At 39.3% G+C, this 23,299-nt stretch overlaps 2 protein-coding genes and 1 pseudogene across 2 annotated transcripts in view; all 3 read right to left on the bottom strand.

The window, feature by feature from the left end:
• The window catches only part of LOC112577135 (deleted in malignant brain tumors 1 protein-like), a 63,479-nt gene that overhangs the window by 20,858 nt on the left and 19,322 nt on the right, over nt 1-23,299 (bottom strand). The window lies entirely within an intron of this gene.
• On the bottom strand, nt 691-8,099 carry LOC112577202 (scavenger receptor cysteine-rich type 1 protein M130-like). Its single transcript, XM_025260212.1, has 8 exons — nt 7,949-8,099; nt 6,200-6,357; nt 5,093-5,253; nt 4,630-4,792; nt 3,812-3,964; nt 2,488-2,653; nt 1,486-1,806; nt 691-850 (listed from the first exon to the last, which is right to left on the bottom strand). The coding sequence occupies exons 3-6, from the start codon at nt 5,192-5,194 to the stop codon at nt 2,541-2,543; spliced, it is 531 nt and encodes a 176-aa protein (XP_025115997.1). The 5' UTR covers nt 5,195-5,253; nt 6,200-6,357; nt 7,949-8,099; the 3' UTR covers nt 691-850; nt 1,486-1,806; nt 2,488-2,540.
• Nucleotides 17,741-23,299, bottom strand: part of LOC112553671 — a 38,864-nt pseudogene continuing 33,305 nt past the window's right edge.

Below are 23,299 nucleotides of genomic sequence, written 5' to 3'. Positions count from 1 at the left end.
GCATTCCATTTTCTTTGTTTTATGAAATAAATGTGATCACTTTACTGAGTTTGTATTAACTTTTGTGCATTCGTCTGATTGATCAAATGCATTTTTTAAAAAAAATCTTGTAATGTGTATTTGTTACATTTTATCACTTAAACTATTTATGAAGACATGCTTAAAGTGTTGTAAAGCATCAAATGTTCTTATAGAATATAACAAGCAATATAATAACAAACAATATAACATGAAATTATATTTATATGTGATTATAAGCCTTTAATTTCGTCTTCTTTTCACACGATTTACCATTGTTTGCAGTCGTTAGGAAATTTACTTTCATATAACTTTTGAAATTAGTAGGACTTCGGTGAATGAAAGTTTCTTTGCTCAAAATCTCAAAAATCTTAAGCTATGCTTGTTCACAGTAAATGATATGAAATGTTGTTGAAAATTTTTTGTCGTACTGTGATAAATTTGCTGTCATAACATTTCCGTCTCCGCATACCTCATTAATTGCCCTCTTTAAACATTGATAATTGTCCTAAAAAGTACGATTACATAAGGATTGTGTCTTTTGCAAGCTAACACTTTTATACACAGAACGAAAGGATGAGACATATGGTGCTTCTCGGTATCGGACTCGCGCAGAACCATACACATGACCATAGATTGAGAAGAGAGGAGATAAAGTTTCTTACCTTTCGAAATTCTCCGTCCACGTAGCCGAGCTGTCTGCAGACCACCTTTGCGGCGTTATCATGGTTATAGTTGTCAGGTACACACACCGTACCCACCTGCCTCCCATACACCACTTGCACCAGACCCTCCTTGTCCGATGTTCCTCCTACAAGTTGTACTACGATTGCTAAGAGATAAGTAAAAACTTTTTCAAAAAAGTGCTGAATTGTGGCGTATTATGTCTTTACAGGTCTATATCTGTTTCACACGTATTACTATTTGATGAACACCCAGTCAGCAAGTTTCTTTGACTGTGTCTCTCTTAAATAAATTTGACCCAATCTCTACCTTCAATTTAATTAATAAATTTGCATACGTTTACAGTGTGTTCGTTACTAATATAGCTCAATGAACTTATATTATTATCTGTATCGGACTTATATAAAATAATATTTCTGCATTGTAGAATTATACTACGTCAGTATTCTCTTTTAATTTCGGCTTTCTTCACCGGAACGTATAAGCCAATCAAAAGACCAAATAGTTGAAATGCTGGACAGGGACCTAGGGAAATAAGGTTACAGGCCAAAGCATTATACTTACTGATGTCGAAACCTTCAATGTCTTGGGTGTTGTTATAAAATGAACTCATTATTTTTGTCTAAATTATTTTATTTTTTCATTAAAATGTCTATCAACTGCAGATGAAACAGGCAATAGGGGAGTAAAGGAACTAAAAACAAACTCAGTATATCAATGCCGATAATCTTAACTCACAGCAAATCAAGAGGCAGACGGTTTCATTTTAAAGAGATCACTTACAGGTGTCACTGAAGCACACAGCACCGACATCAGGTGGCTTCGGTAAGAAAGCGAACATGTTCCCTTGCTTATGCAACTAAAGATGGACGTCTCGACACCTGTACAAGCCACGTTGTCAAGCAGGTATGGACCAGTGCCTGGGTGCGTGAAAGTCAGTGCCACACCACCACGGTACCCCAGTTGTCTGCAGACCACGCCGGCGTCTACGTCATCCCAGTCTTCTGGACACACTCTGCCTCGAACACCGCCTTGACTGACCACCAGTCGGCCGGAGGAGTTGCCGAGAAGCCCTTGACCAGCGTCCAAGGAAAGCCGACGAATCTGAAAATAAAGTAGTTTCTCAAAATAAGGGCAGGCTACCTCTTCCACAGAACGCAAACTATTATTGCCTTTCACTGATCAGGATGTTATCACTTACTATTTCAAACTTGTACATCTTTCACTATTGACAGGGTAGTACTGGACAATACAATCTAGTACCTTGCACTTAAAACAGGAAATTACTTGACAATACAAACACTCTATTAACGGGATAGTTCTTAACAGTAGAAACTACACTACTAAAGAAAGAAGGTGGTAGCGGGGACTCCGTGCCAGCTACAAAGGATATATCACGGCAAGGCAAGACAACAAAACTGGAAGATGTTTACAAAATTATCTGGTAAAGCAAATGCAGCAAGAGCAGTTACAGAAACTTCTGAGTACACAAATTACGTGTAAAATAACAATAAGGTTTAAATGTGGATGTGTGCCAGAGTCAGCCATAAGGCTATATTCCATTAAAGATGCCAGCCCTGTAAACAGACGCTACAAGAAAAAGAACATCTTGCCTGAGAATAGATCTGAACCCAGGGCAGCCAATTATTATTCCATTGTTGAAAGACGCTAACCGCTGCGCCACCGAACCGCTCCTTTCAAACTTGGATTACATAAGACATAAAAATATGTCACATTACATACCACACTGAGGATGGTAAAGTCGCCCACAAGGCTCACACGTACCTGTGCTGAGAGAGCCGTTGAAGCAGTGGACGGAGGCGTAGTTAGAGTAGCTGTCAGAAACCACAGTAACCCTGGAAGGAGGCACACGAGGAGATTTGTGTTTCATTTCCCAAGCATCTGTAGTAGCGGCTGTAGTAACCACTGTTAGAGAACCTTCCATAAGCTCCTACAACATAAATAAGTGGTCACAGCAGACAACAAAAGTAACATATTGCAGTGGATGTTCACTGCTTAAATTAGTCTTTATACGTCGATACACGATAAATAAGATGATCAGACGTCCCGCATTAGGCGGGACAGTCCCGCTTTTGACCTCGTGTCCCGCCTGCTCATCGGGCGGAACGACCAATGTCCCGCTTTCTGGCTTTCTGGCAAGTTCCAAATGTCCCGGTTGTCTTTAAAAATCGGAATACCGTACGCTGATTCGGCGTTCTTTGACGGTTACGACACCATCATCGGCACGTGTCCCGCTTTCGCCCCCGAAACGTCTGGTCACCTTACGATAAACATTACAGGACGCGGAATTTTCCCCCACCTTAAATAGGGTCGAAGGAATTTCAGCCAATCAGAGTGCACGAAACATATGCCCTAAAAGGTCAGTGCAGCTTACTAACTGCTCTGTAATCTGCAAGATTAAAATCGGATCAAACCTGCGGCGTAAAGTATTTAGGTACGAGAAACTTTTAGGTAAACTTTTTGTATACTTTAGTATAAGTACGAAATTAATTCAACCTCTTTCTTTAGTCAGCTAGTTTCTACTGTTTATCACGTGATATTCTTCAGTGTTGTTTGCTGCTTAATGATTACCGACGGGGTTCTGATCGGCTTGTTTTAATGATGAACGTTTATTTGGTCTTAATCTCATTGTTTATCAATAAAACTCTACCTCAGCAACTCAAGACCTTTCCTTTTTTTGGTATGTGGAGAACACAATTCTTTGTACAATATTTTTTTGTACCACTTTATCATGCATAAAATAAACCCCATTTGTTTCATGTTTATATATTTTAATATTTATCTATGTACATATTTTAGTCCAGCGCATACAACGGGTTATTTGAGTTACAGATGTTATGATGCAACATTTTTATTTTCTGCACTACAAAGGAGAGAATGATATAAAGTAGATTATTTGTTACAACAAACTTCATGACCTAAGTTTTGTTTAACCTTCTGAGCACTTATGCCTTATCACATACGTGTATTCCAGCAAGGCTGTCAAGAAGATTTCATTATTGACAGTTACTGGGAGGTACTTGCTGCTAGTGCAATATGACCCCCCATATTAAGGACTCATCAACACGGGTACATACTTTAAACTGACCTCTTGGCAAAGCACGCCCGTGCTCGAACCCCAGCTCCCGACATGCAACTTTTGCTTCCGTATCACCAAAGTTGGAGCCACATGCGATGAAAGTATTCATGCCAATGTTAATCATCACTATGCCTGTGGAGTGGTCTCCCCTCATTAGCCGAACTGAAACAAACAACAAAATATTTTTTACAAATTTGGGAAATCATGCAACTTATGTAATGGTGAGGAAAATATCTGAATGGATAGCATTCTATAATTTATTAAACCTAATTTTGTTAAAAACCTGAGATAAATATCGGTATGGATACCATCTAATTACTGATCAAGCACGCTGCATGAAAATAAATATCAGTGAGAATAATTTCTCCTAGGACTCAAAAGCACGCTGAGTTAAATACTGAACAGAGTATGGAGCTTCTGTTTTAACAAGTACTTTGAAACTAAATGCTGACCGATAATCTCCACATGGAGTTTATTCTAAGAATAAAAGATTCTTTCAAAGTGTCGTTTGTTCGTGTCATCCTTAAACTGTAAGACCCTTTAAGATCGCAGGTAGGAACAGAGCTTTGAGCATGGCGGCGATGACAATGCTCATATTGCGACAACCAACGTGACACTCTGTTACGGAATGGAGCAGTTCAGGGTTACATGCACGCTATGTAAATCCAGGATAATGAAAGAGATATTGGCAAGGAATTTGTGAATGAAATTCCATATTTAATACAAAGTGACATGCCTGAAAGAAATTATCTTTCGAAATGAGATATAAACCCCTCATCCAAGGACAACACATCGGCTAAACTTAAACTGTCGGCTATAGTAGTCACCTTCACCAAAGCAGACGACCCCCGCGTCCTTGCTGTGGTCACCGCACGCTGCCTCTGTCTCCAGCCATCCACTGCTCCGACAGGCCAGCAGACTGGTGTCCGAGGTATCACAGGCGACACTGTCCAGCGCCACTTGACCTGTGCCCGCGCCATAGTAAGATCTCTGCACCATGAAAAAATATAATGCTGCAGTATGAAATTTCTTTCTTATACAACTATAAGCAAATTGCAGAGACAAAAATTTGTTGGTTAAAGCTCTGTTCTCGTGTCTCCATATCTTCAGTATATTTATTAGTATATTATTAGCTAAATAGTTACAATCATTACATTTTTAACGAAAATAAGATGCACATCAGGTCTTTGAGCTGTCATTATTTGGCATTCATCAACTTTATTAACCAAAAACAATATATTAAGGAGACGATTTATTGTTATTACAGGACTCTAACAAATACTAAAATACCAGAGCAGGTTGTCCGGACTGGTAGCCCAGGAGTCTGCAGACAACTGTAGCATCCCTCACATCCCAGCCGTTGTCACACACGGAGTACGTTTGTCCGTCCATCAAGATCTCCACTCGGCCGTAGCTGGAACCTCCGCCGGCCAGTCTTACCTCGGGGGCAGCTGGTAGGTTAGAGTGATGGGGAGATAATTACTTCATGTGTTTACTGTGCCGGTTGATACAAGGCACGCCACTACTATTTTTTTGGTATGTGTATGGATTCAAGTGTCACGTTATATAATTTTATTCTTCTCCATTTCCTTTTTTATGAAATATATTTTAAAAAGGATTTTTGTTATATTGCAACCTTTAATGCATCATCAGTATCTATAATTTTTTTAATAATCTTAGTTTTAATCCGACTCCTAAAAGTAATAAAATACTATTTTGATAACCTACATGTAACCTGCAGGTTTTCAAAGGAATGTTGGACTATGACGTTAAAGATCAACCTGAACTTTTTTTTTTCCATCTATCAGTAGATACAGGCGATGCAAAAACTAACCTGTAAATTTCAGCCTCCAAAACCCAATCAATGAGCGCTACTAACAGTGTACTACGTCACGCTAGTGCGCCATTCACAAAATTTTCAGCTGTCAACACCAATCAGGGAGAGAGAGACAGAGACAAAAAAGAATGAACAACAGTTCTGATTATTCGGATGCTGACAGCCTGCATTTTTCATGGTTCTGAAGAACTGCTACTTCAGCACAATCAATGCAGACCTTCAATGTCTGAATAGCCCAAACTGTCGTTCATTTTCTCTTTCCATTTGGTGTTGACTGCTGGGAACTTTGTGAATGGTGTAATAGCATGACGTAGTACACTGTTAGCGTGACGTGGTACACCGTTACCAGCGCACGTTGATACAGGTGCGAATCACGTACTTTGCATGTGGATGAGTTTTAAAAGCTGAAATTTACACGTTAGATTTATATCGCCAATATCTATCAAAATATGCAATAAAACCGCAAACCAATCATGTTGATCTTTAAAGAAGTAACGAAAACGATAGGGAAGATAAAATAAAGCCAGAAAGGACAGAAAGTCTTAGACATGTATACTTGCATGTAGAGGAGCACAGAACACGGGCCAGTCTCCGACAGTTTTTATCTTGTCCCCAGGGTCCGACGACACATTGCTCCAGACTAGTTTCATTCCCTGTGCAGTTCAGGCCATTGACCCAGACGCTGCGATATGACCGAACTCTATCTGGTCCACCGAACCTGAACGCGCAAAACGTTGGATGAATTCGTGTGCTTGTGAAATGAAAGTATTTTCCTCACTGTAATGGTAAATCATGTCTCCTTCCAAACAGAGTGGCGAAGAAATGAAATTGTTCTATGAACAGCTAGAGCAAGCAATCAAAGCAGTGACCGAGAAGGGTGTCCTCGCTGTAACCGTGGATTTCAATGCGAGGTTTGATACAGAAAACTAGGAGGACTGGGTCAACATGGCAGGCCGCTTCTGCCGCATTGAAACAAGGGACATAGGTTTTTGACATCTTCGTATTTCACAAGACCACAGGCTGGCCCCAGCATATACCATCACAAAAGGTCAAGGTTGGTGACCTGACATTCTCCAGTTGATGAGTCGAATCAGAATCTAGATAGTCTTGCGGCCGAGATGCCTAAAATCGATCATCAACAAGTTAAAAACCTTAAAGAATTAAAAAGCCTTCGATAGAGGTACACTGGGGTGGGGAAGGGGGGGTGTCACGTCTTGATGCAAAAACTGGACATTAGGAAGGGCATTGTTCGAATCATTCAGTCGCTGCCAAGCCTGTTTGGAAACTCGTTGCTGCTCAATGGCAAGGTGTGAGAGCGCTTTCCTACGGCAGTTGGCTAATTACATGGCTCGGCCACCTTGCTGGTAAACGCAGAAGTCTGAGGTTGTAATTCAATTCTATGCATAAATGAATGAATTTATAAGGGAGAAAACAATGGAACGCTTAGGAGTTGTTCTACTATGAATTACTTCCCTTTCACTCCTGAAAAGTCAACCAATCAGGTATTACGTTTAACTTTAGCTGATCAGGCACCATGTCACAGTCGGTTGCCGCTTATTCAATTCAACATGGATTTGTACTCAAACAACCAAGAAAAAAGTTCTGTCCCCTGGCAACCGTGGATGGGCCATTTTCCCTCCTTTTTGTTTTCTCTCTTTAGGCCTTTCGATCTTAACAGGTTGTATGCTTTGCCGCGGCATTGCTGCCCCTGGCAGGGAGCGGTTGGAGAAGGGTAGTTGTAATGTCATGGATTTGTTTGGGTTGGGGCCCACACAAGTGTAGATTGCAAGTGTGCGTGCCTGTAAGAGTAAAAGGCGCCCGACTACGTAACGCCACACATCCCACAGACTAACGTTCCTGATCCTTAGGAAACGCTCTCCCAAACTGTGTATTTCATTTGCATGTCCTTGTCATTACAGTTTCAAAATTTTAGATCTTTCTAAGACGTTACCTTCTTATCGTGATTTCTTTTCCGTATGGCTTACATGGCGAAAAAGTATAAACCAAATTGGCAATGTTCATTATTGAAAAATTACAGATTTCCAAAAAAAAAAAAAAAATCTTAAGCTAGCAGTAGAATTACCTAAATGTATTTAAACTTTGAGTACCAATGCTAATCAGATAACGCTTGCCATCATTTTTTATACTTTGATAAGTAATCTGATAAATACATAAATATGGTTTTGTGTCGACCATTATGTGAACAACTGCTGGCAAGAACCTCTGCGCGCGAATACTTTTTAAGTAATGATTTTGAACGGTTTTTTTTCTCTCTACATAGTAGTATGAGAAAGAAGGATGATGAATACCTCACTCCCCCGCCAGAGAAGCCCAGTTCCTTGCAGACGACACGTGCCGCGGCGTCAGTCCAGTCTGGACCTTCACAGACAAACCCCCACACCCCTCTGTGGCGCACTTCTACCTCTCCCCAGTTAGTAGAGTCGTCGAGAAGACGTATTGAGAAGGCTGATGAGAAGTAAAAGATAGTGTAAATAAATGCTCATTGTCCCTTGCTAGCAATGTGTGCAAATTGCTGTTCTCCGACTGATAGGATTACACTTACAGGAGAGTAAGTCGTGCCCTCGGGTAACATGGGGGATTCAAGGACAACTCAGATGTTGTTTTACCCTCGTGGCCGTAATTATAAGGCGGCGGCAAAGATGCCATAGGGTGAAGAACCATGTTTGCATGATCTGGACATGGCATTGTAACTACAGTAACAAGTCCCTTTAGGTCCCTATGTTGTCCAGAGGAAACGACCTACTCTCGTTTCATTACTACGGCCCATTAGATACTGAGACGTAACATGTTCCCAGCTACTGAAATATGTTATAATTTATCCTTAAAAACACACACATTGTATCATTTTAATACATTCACATGTGTGCAGATGTATATATTTTAAGTTAAGCCACTGTATGTCACAATGATCAACTTTATTGGTCCCAGTGAGCATGGTGAACATGGCAAAGGTGCTCTAATTACAGTAAGTTAAAATAAAAGTAAAATGTAAAGGTAGAACAAGTAGGTGCAAGGAAGGGTTTACTAGCATGTGAAAGGAAGGCAATTTATATTTATACACATACTACAAAACAACAACTGGCATTAAGAATATTATATTAGGATATATTTCAACCCTCAAAACCAAATTCTGTAGGCTCTCGTGATGATGTATCTATTAGTATTTACAGACAACCTGTTCAACACGATGTCCAGGAAGAACAATACATAATTTATGACAAAGGAATACGCGTTTTGGCAATGGAATATTGTAGTCGTTTGGCAGTAGATGTAAGCACTTCATTAATTATTCCATTTATTTTTTAGTACCACAAACTTTTATTGAAAACGCAACAGCTGCTTCAACAAATATGGAAGAGTGCAGAAGATAGATGTGTAAGCCAGGAATAAATGGGGATCTAGAGAAAGACTTTAAAAAAATTATCATGATCAAGATCATGATGAAAAAATCATTATGGTCAAGGTCAAAGTAGTTCATTAAACAAGATAATGTTTATCTAACCAGGGTAGTAATATGAAAACATAATATTCATTTTATAAAAGTATAAAAATGTGACCGCATTCATTGTCATGACAAATATATCTCTTGGTTGAAGGTTAAGTAGAATGTCATATTCCTCTATAACCAGCTAGATGTCACTTGTTAACATGAACACTATGCATGCGGAGGAACGAGGGGTGGGCTTTGAATTGTGAATGAACTGAGTCGATATTGTAAAAAAAAAATGTTTGCTACCTCACGAATAAGTCTGAAATGCATCTGATCTGAACTGTTGTTTAATAGAAGTGTTACTGCTGTAGACTTAATTGACAAAGTAAGTCAACCGAAACGCTTTTAATGACGTTGAATAAAAGTGTGTAAAAGAATGCAGACGGAAGCAAGGCGTTAAAAAGTGGGGTGGGAAGCAAGTAACTGCTTAGACTTGCACTGCTACCGGATGAACAGAGCTCATTGAACAACCACTGGGTTTCGTGTAGTTCCCGGACTTTCTTGATATCACTTTAAAAATGAAAAGGTTTAGCCAAATGTAAAATAACTAAAGTATGAAAACACTCAAGGTAATTGTGGGGTAGGTAAGGGAGAAGACTGGTGTTGACTACACTAGCATCTACACGCGGCGTGAAGACTCATCGAGTCATGAGAGCCAGAGAACCACAGAACGTTCACTGTGTTTGCGGACTGACGCGAGGCACGTGCTAGTCTCTATTTGACGACTTAATTTATGCTCTTGACATTGTCTCTCTCACTCTTTATCTAACTACCTAATGGCTGGGTGGATGCGTTTCGCCAGTATTGTAGATAAACACTGACATTTTCAGATGATGTGTCTTTGCAAAGAATAAAGGACAAAATGTCATCGAACGGTTCATTAAGTTTAGCAAGCGTCTATGTGAAGGTCACAGAAAACCAATGGTTTGGGGGCATAAGCATGACATTTTTTTAATTGTTTTTCTTTGTGTGTGTGTAAAGTACAGTACATTTGTATATTGGTCGAAAGGTGAAAAAAAGTACGAGAAAAGTCAAAAACATGAGAAAAAACATAACACATAATGTAACAAAAGATAAGGAAAAAACAAAAACAAGAGAAACTCAGAGACGAAGAGAGAGATCAAATCATTCAAGTGAAAACTGAGTGACACTCACGCCCAACAGAGACTTGTTCTGTCTTCCAGACTGTAAGAAACAGTTTCGTCACCACACAGACAAACACAGTTAGTAGCCTCCCCATGACTCCTTGGCGTTCCTTCTGAATCTTCTAAAACGTCCTTCACGTCCTCATCCAATCCTTGGATAATAAATCCTGGTGTCTTTTGTTTGCTTGTGTTTTATGCCGTGCTAGCAACTATGGCTATATCACGGCAAATATATATCACCATATCCTGGTGTCTGAGGTAAAGAGCTTCTCTTAGACTCGGTGAAGTTACTGAAGAGGAGTATAACCTGCTTGATGTTCTGCTATCCTTCTTTCCCTTTTAAACTTGTGTCAGTTGTAAAGAACCATTTTCACTGGGCGACGTAGGCGTATCCGGGATATTGTGCAGCGAACATGGTCTTGGCATCTCTCTGTGTGTACAAGACTCATTGAATTGTCAAGATCAGGGTTGCACTGCGCTTAACGTATACAGGGGTCATCTATTTAAGACATATCTCCTTGACTTGGCATTTTAAATCGGACAAAAATCAAAAGTTTTCCAAACAATATTGAAAATTTTAAACTTCATTTTTTGTTGCTGATGTTGTTAAAATGCGACTCTGTGTAAAATGGATTTCTGATCGAAAATTTTATTTCCCGTGTCAAATTCCATACCCAGAACTTGTAGAAAAAGGACGCAAGTGTAGACGCATATTCCGTTACAAAAGACTTTTTAAAAAGCTATGCAGGAGATATCAATATAATCCAACTGAAGCACAGACCAATTAGAGGTAGAGGCACTGAGTGACAGAGGCGATTAAAGATAAAGAAAAACTTGCACCTACACTTTTCCATTAAGTCTTTGATAGTTATTTATTAGAACAACTTCACAAGCGCTTTATACGACTGTACATCCTTCATGTATAATTTACATTTCAAATCACAATACAAGCTACCAAAACCAAAAGTGATATCCAGCATTTCACACGTAAAACCGCACAGTTCAGAAAACGGTACAGAAACCCGCTCACCATTCCGCTCTCGAGAAACACGCTTCCGGACACCAGTATGTGCTGAGAGACCAACAGCACAGATGTCAGGATTGTGCATGGATAGATATATATACTTTGTCAAAGCATTAGCCAATAGGAAAGCTTGGGTTGTATGTTAATTAGGGATATTACTAAACAAACGTGACGCCAGCACAGAGACCTCTTTCTCTTTCTGAGTATACTCATGCCTGTAGGGAGGAATCTCGAAAACAAAAGGAGATTGTTGCCTCAGAGTTTGTGACAAAATATTTTGGACTGAGCTTTACAAAGGCATCAACTACTAAATGTGTAGCCCTGTATACTAAAGAAAACTTTGTTGATTTTTAAATCGTCTCGTTTGGGCAAGGTAGAGACGACGGATGATGTGTGGGAAAGTTTGGTACATATTATATGAACAATAGTTATGACAAGTGTCCAATGCAACGACACTGTTTTACTCGCCCTAAATATCGTAGGTAAAGAAAGTTCTACCCTAAAGGATCAAACACGTTTTGAAAAGTCACGCCTAATGCAGACTGCACACTCAAATAAGATATACACATTTTATTTACTTAGAAATAAAAGTACATTGAAAATCAACGTGAGTATTGCGCACTGTGAGAGAGATCTCTGCAACGCACGCAGCACGCGTGATATCTCACGTACTTCATTTTTGAAAATATAAAAATAGACAAGAAAAAGTTTGGAATGTTCCGACCGAACCATGTGCCATGCTGAAATCACAAAGGAGGGTTTGTGCTGTCAGTTCGTAAAGTATTAGCCTTTAGGTACTCTTTCTTACAGACTGGTGTGAGCACACTCGTTGTTTTCTTGTTTTAGTGGATTTGTTGGGTGGTTATTTTGTTCATTGTCTGACGGCTTGCCGACGGGGGAGATGGATGTTTGGCTGGTTGGCAGTGTTATTGCCCCATGTTTAAACGGGTGGTTAAGGCGGTTAAGGATACCGCACGGTGCTGCGTGGATTGCACGGTGGGGGTGATGTGAGAGCGAGTGCTGAACAGGCGATAGTTTGATTTACCGGGGTAATGAGACAGTTCACATCATTTTTAACTTTTTTCGTATTCTTGGTCCGCATTTGACAGAAACAGCAGCATACAATAAACAATGCTGGGATGGACCGGAAGAAGACTTCCCTTGCAAATGAGCTGCCTGTCACGTTCTGAGTCAGCGTGTACTTGTTTGTGCGTGAATATGCCATAGCCTCGTGGGAAAGGAGCGAGAGACAGCGAGAAAAAGAGAGACATTCAATGACATCTTTCTCCTGAATGATAAATCTCTAATACGCATGCGCCAGAAAAATCATTATTAAATCAGCTACATCGTTGAGGTTTCGAGGTGTGTGTAGATGGGGAGGCAAAGATAACTCTGACACATCTAGCTTAGTTTTGATCACGGTGAAGCTTTTGGGTGTACTCCTAATATTTGTAATATTGCGTTTTCTTCTTTGCAGATATCTTTCATTGTGAAGTCAAATTCACAAGTTTTGACGGACTGGATATGTGCAGACACACAGGATAACGAAACAAACTAGCAAGCAAGCAAACGAACGAAAAAGTCTGAGTGAGCAACTAGCCATACAAAAGGTTAGTTAATAGTGTTTTCATTGCAGCTTAATGTAGTGGAAGCTTTAGAAAAAAGTGTTGGACGACATTAATCAAGGTACAGTTTCCCTCCCCACTTTATCAAACACAGCAGGGAGCTCTATGATACGTGAAGTATAGAGGAAGTCAATACAAATAATATTTAGTCAATAATTATAAAAGACAGTTGGATGAGTTACCGTCCCTCAAAATTAAAAAAAACTGTAGGAAATGATTTCATCGTACCAAAACGCATAAGCTATTTTTTTTTTATCATTTAATTACAACACACTATACAAAGCATACACATCATTACATGCATTCACAAACCTTAATCACTCTTAAAACACATTCATTCAGTGCACAGGAAGAAATAAGAGTAAAGGAAGGAAATATCAAAAGTAGAGAGAGTAAAGAGATCAATAGAGAACTATTTAGAATATTCCAGCTTCCACTACTTGTGCTTCAGTGTATGGCTTCCACAATAACATACATAGGTCCAAATTATTATTTATCATTCTATTATACTTTTCTGAGTTTTCTCTATACTTCACAATCTGCAAGAAACATGTAAAGAGGGTAAACTGCTTTTCCATTTAAATATGTAAATTTAATGTCCTGCTAGCGAATATATTATTTAACACTTTGTCAATACAGGTGTTCTTCACTCCAAATAAAGTCAACTTTTCAGAAAAAAATTCTGAATGATGTATATTTACGAATCATGTTTAATTTTGTTTATTTCTTGTTCATATTATACAGTAACTTGTATGGCAGTTATCCTTGCTACCTATCCATATAAAGAGGAGTTTAACTTTTAGACCTGAAATTCAAAAACACATGGAGAATTTTAACACTTTCTGCAAAAGATTTTTTACTTCCATCCAGATACAATTCTGTGTCATCTGCAAATTGCAATAATAAAAATTCCTTGTCTTGCACTTTCATGCCTCATATTTTCATTTTCAAGCAACACATAGCAAAGGAACGGGAGAACGGATCCAATCGTCTCACTCCTCTATACATATAGAACCAAGAAGATTATATGCCATTCACAAAAATGCATAAGGGTATGACTGAGTAGTAGGTGTGTACCCATTTTCTCCAATCAGGTTTAAGATGTTTAAAGTTCAATGCTTTATTAACAAATCTCCAGATATGTTCTTACACACTTTTTTAAAACCCACAAGTAATAGTAAACCAGTTATTCTTTTACAGTTTGTAAACATTAGCAGGTGATATATATTAGATGTACATTGTCCCCAATGTATCTGCCTTATATGAAGAAACTCTGATATGTGTGAATTATTTTGGGTAATATTTTGTATGAAACACTAAGTAATTAAATTGGTCTCCTGTTTTTTACGTACTATTTAGGATTCATTCTTTTGGAATACAAGAAATGATGTCTTGTCATTGAGTTACTGACAAATAGCCTTTCATGGTTTAGTGAATGTACTAGAAAGACACTGATGCTACTAAAGATAACACTAAAAAACTTGCATCTAAATCTATCACAGCCAGGACTTTTGTTATTCTTCATTATCTGTGGTTCTGTGTGGGCTTCCTTGTAAGTTACAGTATGTGTATAACAAATCATAAACAGCTGAAAGCATTTTGAAGCAATCTGCTCAAAAGACTTGTCAATTTAACATAACAGTTTTAATTCAAAAGTAAAACACTTGCAAGCTTTTTTATACAGTAATTATAAAACTTCCTCTTCACCTATGCTTGGTTATAGAAGTTATTTGAGGGAGAGTGTTTATATGTAAAAATGGAGACCCAGCACATGCATATATATGTACACACACGCATATACATATGCATCACAAAAAAGCAGATAGTTGAGTGGTTACAGAATTGGTGTTTCAGGCCGAAAGTTGAGTTGAATGACAGGATCAACACCCATGTGATGTAACTTGCCCTCTAAAATGTAAGAGTTTATTTTAATGAGCAGTGAACTATATCTACAACCTACTTTAACAGTAGTTATCATGGATTGACAGACAGAGGCACAGGTGAGAAATTCATGCTGTATTCTTTACTGATCATCACAAACACTCTTTTCTTGCCGCTTTTGCACTTTGTTGTCAAATTATACACAACCATATCTTTCCCACTCTGTATTATTACAGCTCACAGTATTCTATCTGTCATAACCATTGAACTCCAATTTTTACATCACATTATAAGTCATTGCATATAGAGGCACATCATGCAATTCTATGCAACGAATGACAAAGAAGACGATAATCTTATTTGATATCCTTTTGAGCCTTGGTACTCTTGCTGATGAAATTTTGGCATCTTTCCTAATTTTTTTATGAAAACGAGAATGGGGGGAGCTAACCAGACACAATTCAATTTGAAAAGAGAATGACTGATACAAAAAGTAAAGAAGAATTAAAATGGGAGACATGCGAACTGTAGTAATTAATAACAGTAAAGAAAACTCAAAGCACTTAAAACAAAACTTTGAAAAATCAGACAGAAAGATATAAGAGACCCAACTTTGTATACCACTATGAAAAAAATCGCGAATTACTAAACTAAACCAACGGGAAACATTAAGTGAGTACTTACTTGACTCCCAAGTGAATTGCAAAGTCAGTGAAGGAACTGAAAGTCTTTATCCTGTCCTCGCCCTGCACCCACTCTGGAACTGTCACATTGCTCAGTTTAGCAAAGATTTCCTTTACTTGACCCGGGTAGTCCTTTGTTGCACGTGTCAAGCACAGAATTCTATTCTCTCCTTCCATGTGTGTGTGTGTGCGAGTGCGCGTGTTAATATGCCTCTGTGTATGCACGCACCCACTTAAACATTGGTTCGTCGTTGCTAGGGCGACAAAACGAATACATTTCCATTCTTCTCATCCTCCTTTCACCTTTTCTAATGAATCAACTACCCATTTCTGTGGGGTGGGCAGGGGAAGTTTTCAATTATCTCCGGAGTCAAAAGCACTACCGCCTAGCTTCGACTCTTCCCCTGAAGACAACACTGTCTCTTGAAAACCGTTCCACAAGATCTAAATATCAGTTGCAATATAAGATGGCGATGTACACGTGACCAAAAGGCGGACTATTTTTAACATCTGACGACATCGGTTTCGGCTTATCATTGGCTAAGAATGTCGTCTGCTCGCCCTGAGTGGTTTGGCGATTAATTGCTTGTGTTTCTGAGTCAAGAAAATAAACATCATGAGCAGATATTGTAACAAATTTTTGTTTGCTTTAACTTTCTTGCATTGAATAATTTCCTAAAGGTGAAATGTTATAAAATCCTATTGCAAATGTCTGTTAATCTGCGGTTCTGAAATTTTGTGCTCGCGGTAGCATTTGCGCTATTTTAAAAAAAAAAAATTTGCTGACTGATTTCTGTGGTCTTTTAATTTATAATTGTAATGCTCTTAGGGTAACATTTGAGGAGATTAGGCTTTGGCTATGCACTGATGCACCGAAATCAAAAACTCAGTGGTAATACTGACATTGACTCATTTTTGACCTAGAAAAAAACTCACAGAAAAAACATAGGACAGCTAAATTAAGCCATCTATTGAACCGAGAATAGTAAGTTAAGTATTTACGACCCTTGAGCCACAACAGTAAATACAACCACGAACTTGCATTACTGGACTGCTTGCAGACGATTTTTTTTCCAGTTTACTACTAAAACGAGCCTGGTGTATACAAAGCTTCCAGTTTTATCACATTCTTAGACATAATTTAATATTTTACCCTTCCCAAATGAAATAAACAGAGCAACAACAGCCATTGTGCAGGTCTGAGTAGTTATGTGTCAGCGTTGAATGTGTCGGATGGTGGACTGACAGGGTCTCTGGTGACTCCCGGCATCACAATGCTGGTCACAGTGTGGGCTGTTTAGATACCAGGTACTTCCAGCAGACTTGTATAATTCCCAGTGCACAGTTTAGAGATTAGTCACTTCCAGTAGACTTGTAATCCCCCAGTACGCAGTTCAGATATCAGACACTACCGTACACCTTGTAGTGCTATTGTGATATTATGATACTAGGTGCTTTCAGTAAACTTGAGAATGATATACCCTAAAGTTTTCGTTGACTAACGGTTTCGTATCCGGCAACTTACATAGCAGTCTATCAATTTGCAGCATTCATTTTAATAGTTGTTGTGCTTCCAGTCAGCGTTTTGTAAACTTGCTTCAGCTAGTCCTGTTTTATCTTCTTTCCTTGGATTCCTCCAACACTGAACAACAATTATATTTAGATGTACACTCTGTTATCATTCATTGCGGTGACCTCCATTGTGCTAACTTGTTAAAGATGACTTTCTTGCTCATTCTTTTGTTCATATAGGTTTGAACATATTATTGTTCAAATAGGTTTGTACATCATATTGTTCACGCTGATCTCCACCTGGCTTGGATTGTCTACTATATTCATCTAAAAGAGAAATTAGCTATCACCGCATTGAATGCTGTTATGTCCCATCACCTCCCCATACTGGTGTTTCGCATCTTGAACTGTGACTTGATCTTCCTGTGCAGTGCATTGCTCTCGTCTTCTTGACGGGCACACGCGCCATAGAAGTCCATTCTTGTTAGTGTAAAGAACTTTAGGTTCGGCTGATGCTGGATAAGGCCTTATTTAAATTGTTGTTGTTGTTATTATTATTCTTATTAAATCTTTGCAAAGAATTCGTACTCCTTTGCCTATAAAGTGATAAAAAAATTGTTTTAAGCTACAATACAGGTGATTTATACATCATAATCCTAATATAATGAGCAATGAATAACATTTCTAAAATAAAACTTTTACAACTATGAAGAATTGCAGTTGACACTAACAACTAAAAAAGGAAATTTTATTTACAGGTGTAGTCCAAAAAGGCCTCCTGAACATCTTAAATGATAAATTTGTATTATTGATAGAAAAAGTATTAGTATGTTATAGCTTTTTGTAAACATTAGTAAATATTCTAGGCACTGAAATAGTATAAACCTTGAGGCTGTCACATTTATTGATACAATAAAGATGACCTATCATAATGAAGTAATTAATCAATAACTAATAACATGCATCATGTCAGAAAAATCATTATTTACAGTTTGTTACTTGCACACAAATACCATACATCAACAGACACTTGACAATGGTGAACTTCATGATTAGCTAACCCACGTGGATGAATCCAAAAAGCGGGAAGAACTTTTGAGCAAACTGCTTTGACTGAGGACAGCGTTTTACAGCAAATTTACATCATTAAATTAACATTATAAAGCCAGTCTGGTTAACAAGAAATACTCTAAAGAAAACCAATTCTGCTTAACAAAGGTAATCAAAGGCTTTATCGAAGACTTAAACCTTTAAGGTGTCATTTTTTTTTGGATCTGCAAAATGTTTAAGTGGGGCATTGTCTCGCTATCGGGAGCATCTATTTTCTGCAGGAAGACGTTGCGAACGTTGGTAAGGAGTTAAATGGCGTCGCCCGATCGAATCACATCTTCGTTCCGCTTTCTGGTACTAAACATCATCTTCTGCGGACTTATCGGGTAAAACAGTAATGTCATAAACCGGATTGCTCAAACCAGGGTCATAGTAAACAATATTCTGAGAAAGGTCAGTGCCTCTGTTTACACTCCCTTGACCGTTCTTTCTTTTGAGCTTGTCGCGCACGTGACTGATGAAGCCACCTGTGCCAAACGACAACAAACCAGGCCTTGTCTCCCCTTCATTGACCAGCCGTTCAATATTCTTTCCACCCCGTCTGCGATAGATAATGACGGCAACGGCGATAGCTATGACGATGACGACAATAAGGACAGGCACGACAATAGCCGCTGTATAAGAGCCGGACTCTGTTTGTGTCAGCAGTGACTGTGTTGGGTCGTAGACTGAGGAAGTCTTCTTGCGACTCCCGGCCGAATGTAGTGTCCGTCACAATGCTGGTCACAGTGTACGTCACACTAGTTGGAGGAATATAAACCCCTGCAAAGACACAAAATGAATGAGAAGTTGATTATTTCTTTCTACAAAGTGAGATGCTTGTTGTTTTCTTTTCTCGTTCTGCATATTATCGATATTTTGTTAGGAGAAGGTAAGGATGAAATACACGAAAACTGCAACTTTGATCCTGCATGTGTTAATCATTATTGTAACGTACTTGTGACGTTACGTCTAGTCTTCGTTGAATTGTGTGTGTGTGTGTGCGTTGCGGTGAGTCTTAATTGATGTGTACGTGTCACATTATATCTAGTCTCCCTCAGACTGTATCACTCACCAAAGCAAATGACACCCGCATCGTTGGAATGGCGACATAAGTTGTTGCCGAAACCCATGAAGGCACAGTCCTGTAGCCGCGTCTCCGTCCCCAAGCAGCCCACGTTGTCTAGCCAGATCCTGCCCTGACCCTCACCGAACCTGTAGGTAGAGTTTGTAGTGAAGAAAGTAAGTGCTAGAATGTCTAATGGACTGCTAACTTCACGTGATACAGAAAGTCTTAGAGCTGTCGGAAGACAGCATGTTCACTGCACACACATACACACACTTCTATATGCGCACATTCTAGCCCTCAAAGCTATTGTTGATCGAGAGTGACGTCCTTTCGCCTAACTGGCTGAGGGGACTTCTCTCTGTAGTTTTATATCGTCCTTCAATCCACGTCGAATGTTTATGCTTCCAACTGACCAATGATTTTTGATGCACTGTTTCCTCTGTTCTCGATTGTTATCACTGTCTATTCCACATCGTTCTTCCCATAGATATCATCCACTATCTCCGTATAGCTTTGCCATCTTGGTAGAAGTTTTTGACTTTACGGGAGTATCTGTGGGTACTTCATTAAAACACTTAACTTTGTAGGCACTGGTGACCATGTGGTTTTCCGTTGTCTAATCTGTGGGCCTATAATTTTCGGCAGCAATACTGCAGAATAGATTTTGGGTCTCTACGCCTCAACGATGTCGCTGATGATGAGTGTGTTTCATAATGGAGTTGTGGTTTTATATCGTCCTGCTCCATGTGTGTTCTGAGTCTGTTTGCGCTCTTTATTTGAAGTGTTGCCTGGATACTCAACTGTGTTGCCCTAAAACTTGTAATGAAGTATTTAGAGGAATATTCATTCACCTTCCCCTGACAGTGAGATTCCTGAAACGTTGCTTTGCCAAACGCCATTGGGGAAAACATAGAGAGCTTGCATATAGTAAGGTTGTGCTGTGGAATCTTCTAACTTATATGATGTTGCTGACCGATTGCTCACGTTAAAGCGCATTGAGCTTGCTGCCAGCAAGGAAGTGCGTGATAGAAGTGCTACTATTTTTTATTATTATTATTGCCGAGTTCGTTGTGTCTTTAGGATTCGCTTAAGCTACAAATTTAAGGCATTTATAATGCTTTTTTAATACCACACGGCATGTTCCATGTAAAAAAAAATTCAAACCATGCTTGTTCTTGGCACTTTGAAACAACTCTTTAAACCACAACATATTTGGGGATATTTGTCAAAATTTTTCACGTCACGTGACTCACGCGGCGTTTTTGACTGCCTTTCCAGTAGCGTAGCCGAGCTGGTTACAGACGACAGTCGCATCGAAATCATCCCATCTGTTGTCGCAGACGGTACCCCACTGGTCAGGTCCCTGGAGAAAAACCTCTACACGTCCCGAGCTGTTAGTGGTGCTGCCCGCTAGACGTAGGTTTGTGATAACTGAAGAGAAGTCTAAAGGTTACTGATGGTTCTGCCACTGCACTTAATTTACACATCGGAAACAAAATTAAAAATATGTTCTAAACCAGACGAAACAATACATAAAAAACAAACTTCCAATAAATAAAATAAAGATGACTCTAACGGGAATTAGTGTTAAGTATAACATCAGAAGGAAAGACAATATCTTTGAAAGTATATTGCAAAAAATGTAGTATTCTTAAGAAAAAAAGAACATAAGTGATGAACTACACAAGTATTATAAAGAGTAATTTGTTTTTAGCAGGAAGAGGGAACATAGAAGAATCAGTAATCAATAAGAAATGTGCTACAATGTAAATACACAGATTGTAGCATGTTTCCCTCACCGGTGTCCTTAGAGAAACACTGGACGTGTAAAGTGCGGTAGTTGCTTACACGACGCCTTGTAGTAGTATTGAATACTATTGTTGAAGCCAGTGGATGTGCACAAAGGTAGGGAGCTCTCATTACCTTGGCAGTTTAGTTGGTTAAACCAGAACGTGTCACCGGAAGGAACTTCATACCTGTAATTAGATCACATTAAAGACAAACCTTTTGTGAAGATGATAGACTTAGGTGTAAAGGAAATCTTTTTTAAACGCAAAGCAAAACCACTGGCAGATCTGTTAACACGTAAAGAAGATAATATGACTTATATGCTTGGGCATAGTTATAAACTTTTAATAACTGATTTATTTGCCTTGCTAAACATACCTTTTCATCTGATTCGCGGAGGTGGGCCCAATTGGAATCATTGTCGATTGAACGGGCAGTAGGCTTTATCATTGTTAGTGAACGATTATTAAATGCAGTGCAAAAGATTAATAAATTTCCACAGGAAGGAAGAGTAGGCTGACCTGTATTGTGACACGACAAAACCTCCCCCGTGTCCGAGACTTCTGCAGGCTGGTCCACCTGCCCGAGAAACGACATCCTGTACACAGACTAAGCCCCACTTTCCGTCATACTGCATCTCTACTCGTCCTCGACTGGTGTCAGTGTCTCCGACCAGGCGATAAGAAATGCCGTCTGCAAGAGGCAACAAATATTGTTTTCATATTGTTTGGCAGTAAAATATATGTTCCCATGAAATTGTTTGATCAAAAAAGAAGCATGGGAAACATCGTCCAGAACAGTCTTAATCGCATGATAACAAAAACAACAAACTGCCGGTGAAATTGGATTTCACAACAGTGGATTACAAGGCGGGTGTTTTCTGTATAGTCTTCGGGCAATCGGGTTATTCTGTATAGTTTTCAAAGATATCGAGAAGATCTACTCCATCATATAATAATTAGTGAAGGGCAACATGACATCAGTTATAACAATGTCGACAGACTCACTGGTGTCGTTGTAGCACAGGACGCCGGCGCGAGGGGCGTAGTAGTCGCACCAGGAGGTTGTGGAGGTCGTTGTGTACTGACAGTTGAACAAAGATGTCTCGTCACCACGACACTTCACGTCCGACATCAGGATGGGCTGTGGTACAGAAACCATGTGCCTATAGTGATTCAGCCATTCTGAAACTGCGTTTAGTGACAGCTGTCTGTCTAGTGAGCGGTACACAAACGCTAGTGTGTCCAGTGACATCGGTGCGGAAACACATTGTGAGTCTAGTGACAGGAACAGAATATGTAAAATGACATTGACAGCACCACATAAACGGGAAGAGAGTATAAAAGTATATGTGACCCTCCACGACGAAATGAGTCTTAAGTCGCGCGGAGCAGTTTTGTGCTGTAGGCCCCAAAAGATGACAGAGCTCAGTTTTGTGCAGTTTCACTTTTCTTTAAAAATCGATTTCTTGGTCATTAAACTAGCAGGTTTCATTAAACTTTCCTTACACAATTTTATTAAACTATCGGTATAAAAGCATGTTCTAGACAAGATTTGAACACAGGACAGCTCTCTCCCCGTGATTGTAAGGGTGGAGGTGTTGACATGTATAAGTGACAGTGGTAAGGAGACACACATGTATTTAGTGTCAAGTAATAAAGAAGTATGTGAATCAAGTGACATTAGCAGCCAAGCCGACAGAAATGCGCGCTCTAGTCACAAAAAGAATCTACTTTGCTTACAAACATGATGACTAAGATTGGCCTAAAAGACTTCCGTTGTCTGGAAATACCTTTGTTAACAAACTGCTCCAATGTGTGTGAACGCCTACAATGCCTATACAGAGACGAATGTCAGCGATATATTTGGGGGTGGGATATATCAAGATCGAAAAAACTCTTTGTGTGTGTGAGAGAGAGTAAATGAGAGAGTAGAAAATACATTTACTACGAGTATTTTCTAAAGCTTTTCTTTTATCTTAATTCATAAGTAGTATATATTCTTTGTTTTAACCTCAGTCGAAACAATAGCAGTCTGTTTTTATGAAAGAAATGTTTAAGTGCTGTTGGTGGTGCAATGTTTTTTATTCTCACCTTTCTGTTCCTGTCCGGAAAGTTGGCAGTATAGGGCACTCCACCGGCAAAGCCCAGCTCCTTGCAGATCACCTTGGCTTCCGTGACCCCAAAGCCTGCGGCACACACAGCGCCCCACACTCCCTCCACCCGCACGTCGATAAGACCATGGTAGGGTTCACCCACGGTGTCCTCCATAACTCGCACTTTAGCACCTAGTCAACATAAATCTGGAGATAAAACTTAGAAGTCCTTCCCCAT

The sequence above is a fragment of the Pomacea canaliculata genome, linkage group LG1 (genome assembly GCF_003073045.1).
Source record: "Pomacea canaliculata isolate SZHN2017 linkage group LG1, ASM307304v1, whole genome shotgun sequence".
NCBI lineage: Eukaryota > Metazoa > Mollusca > Gastropoda > Architaenioglossa > Ampullariidae > Pomacea > Pomacea canaliculata.
Note: the sequence above shows the minus strand (reverse complement) of the source record. Positions and strands in the feature narration are given on the sequence as shown.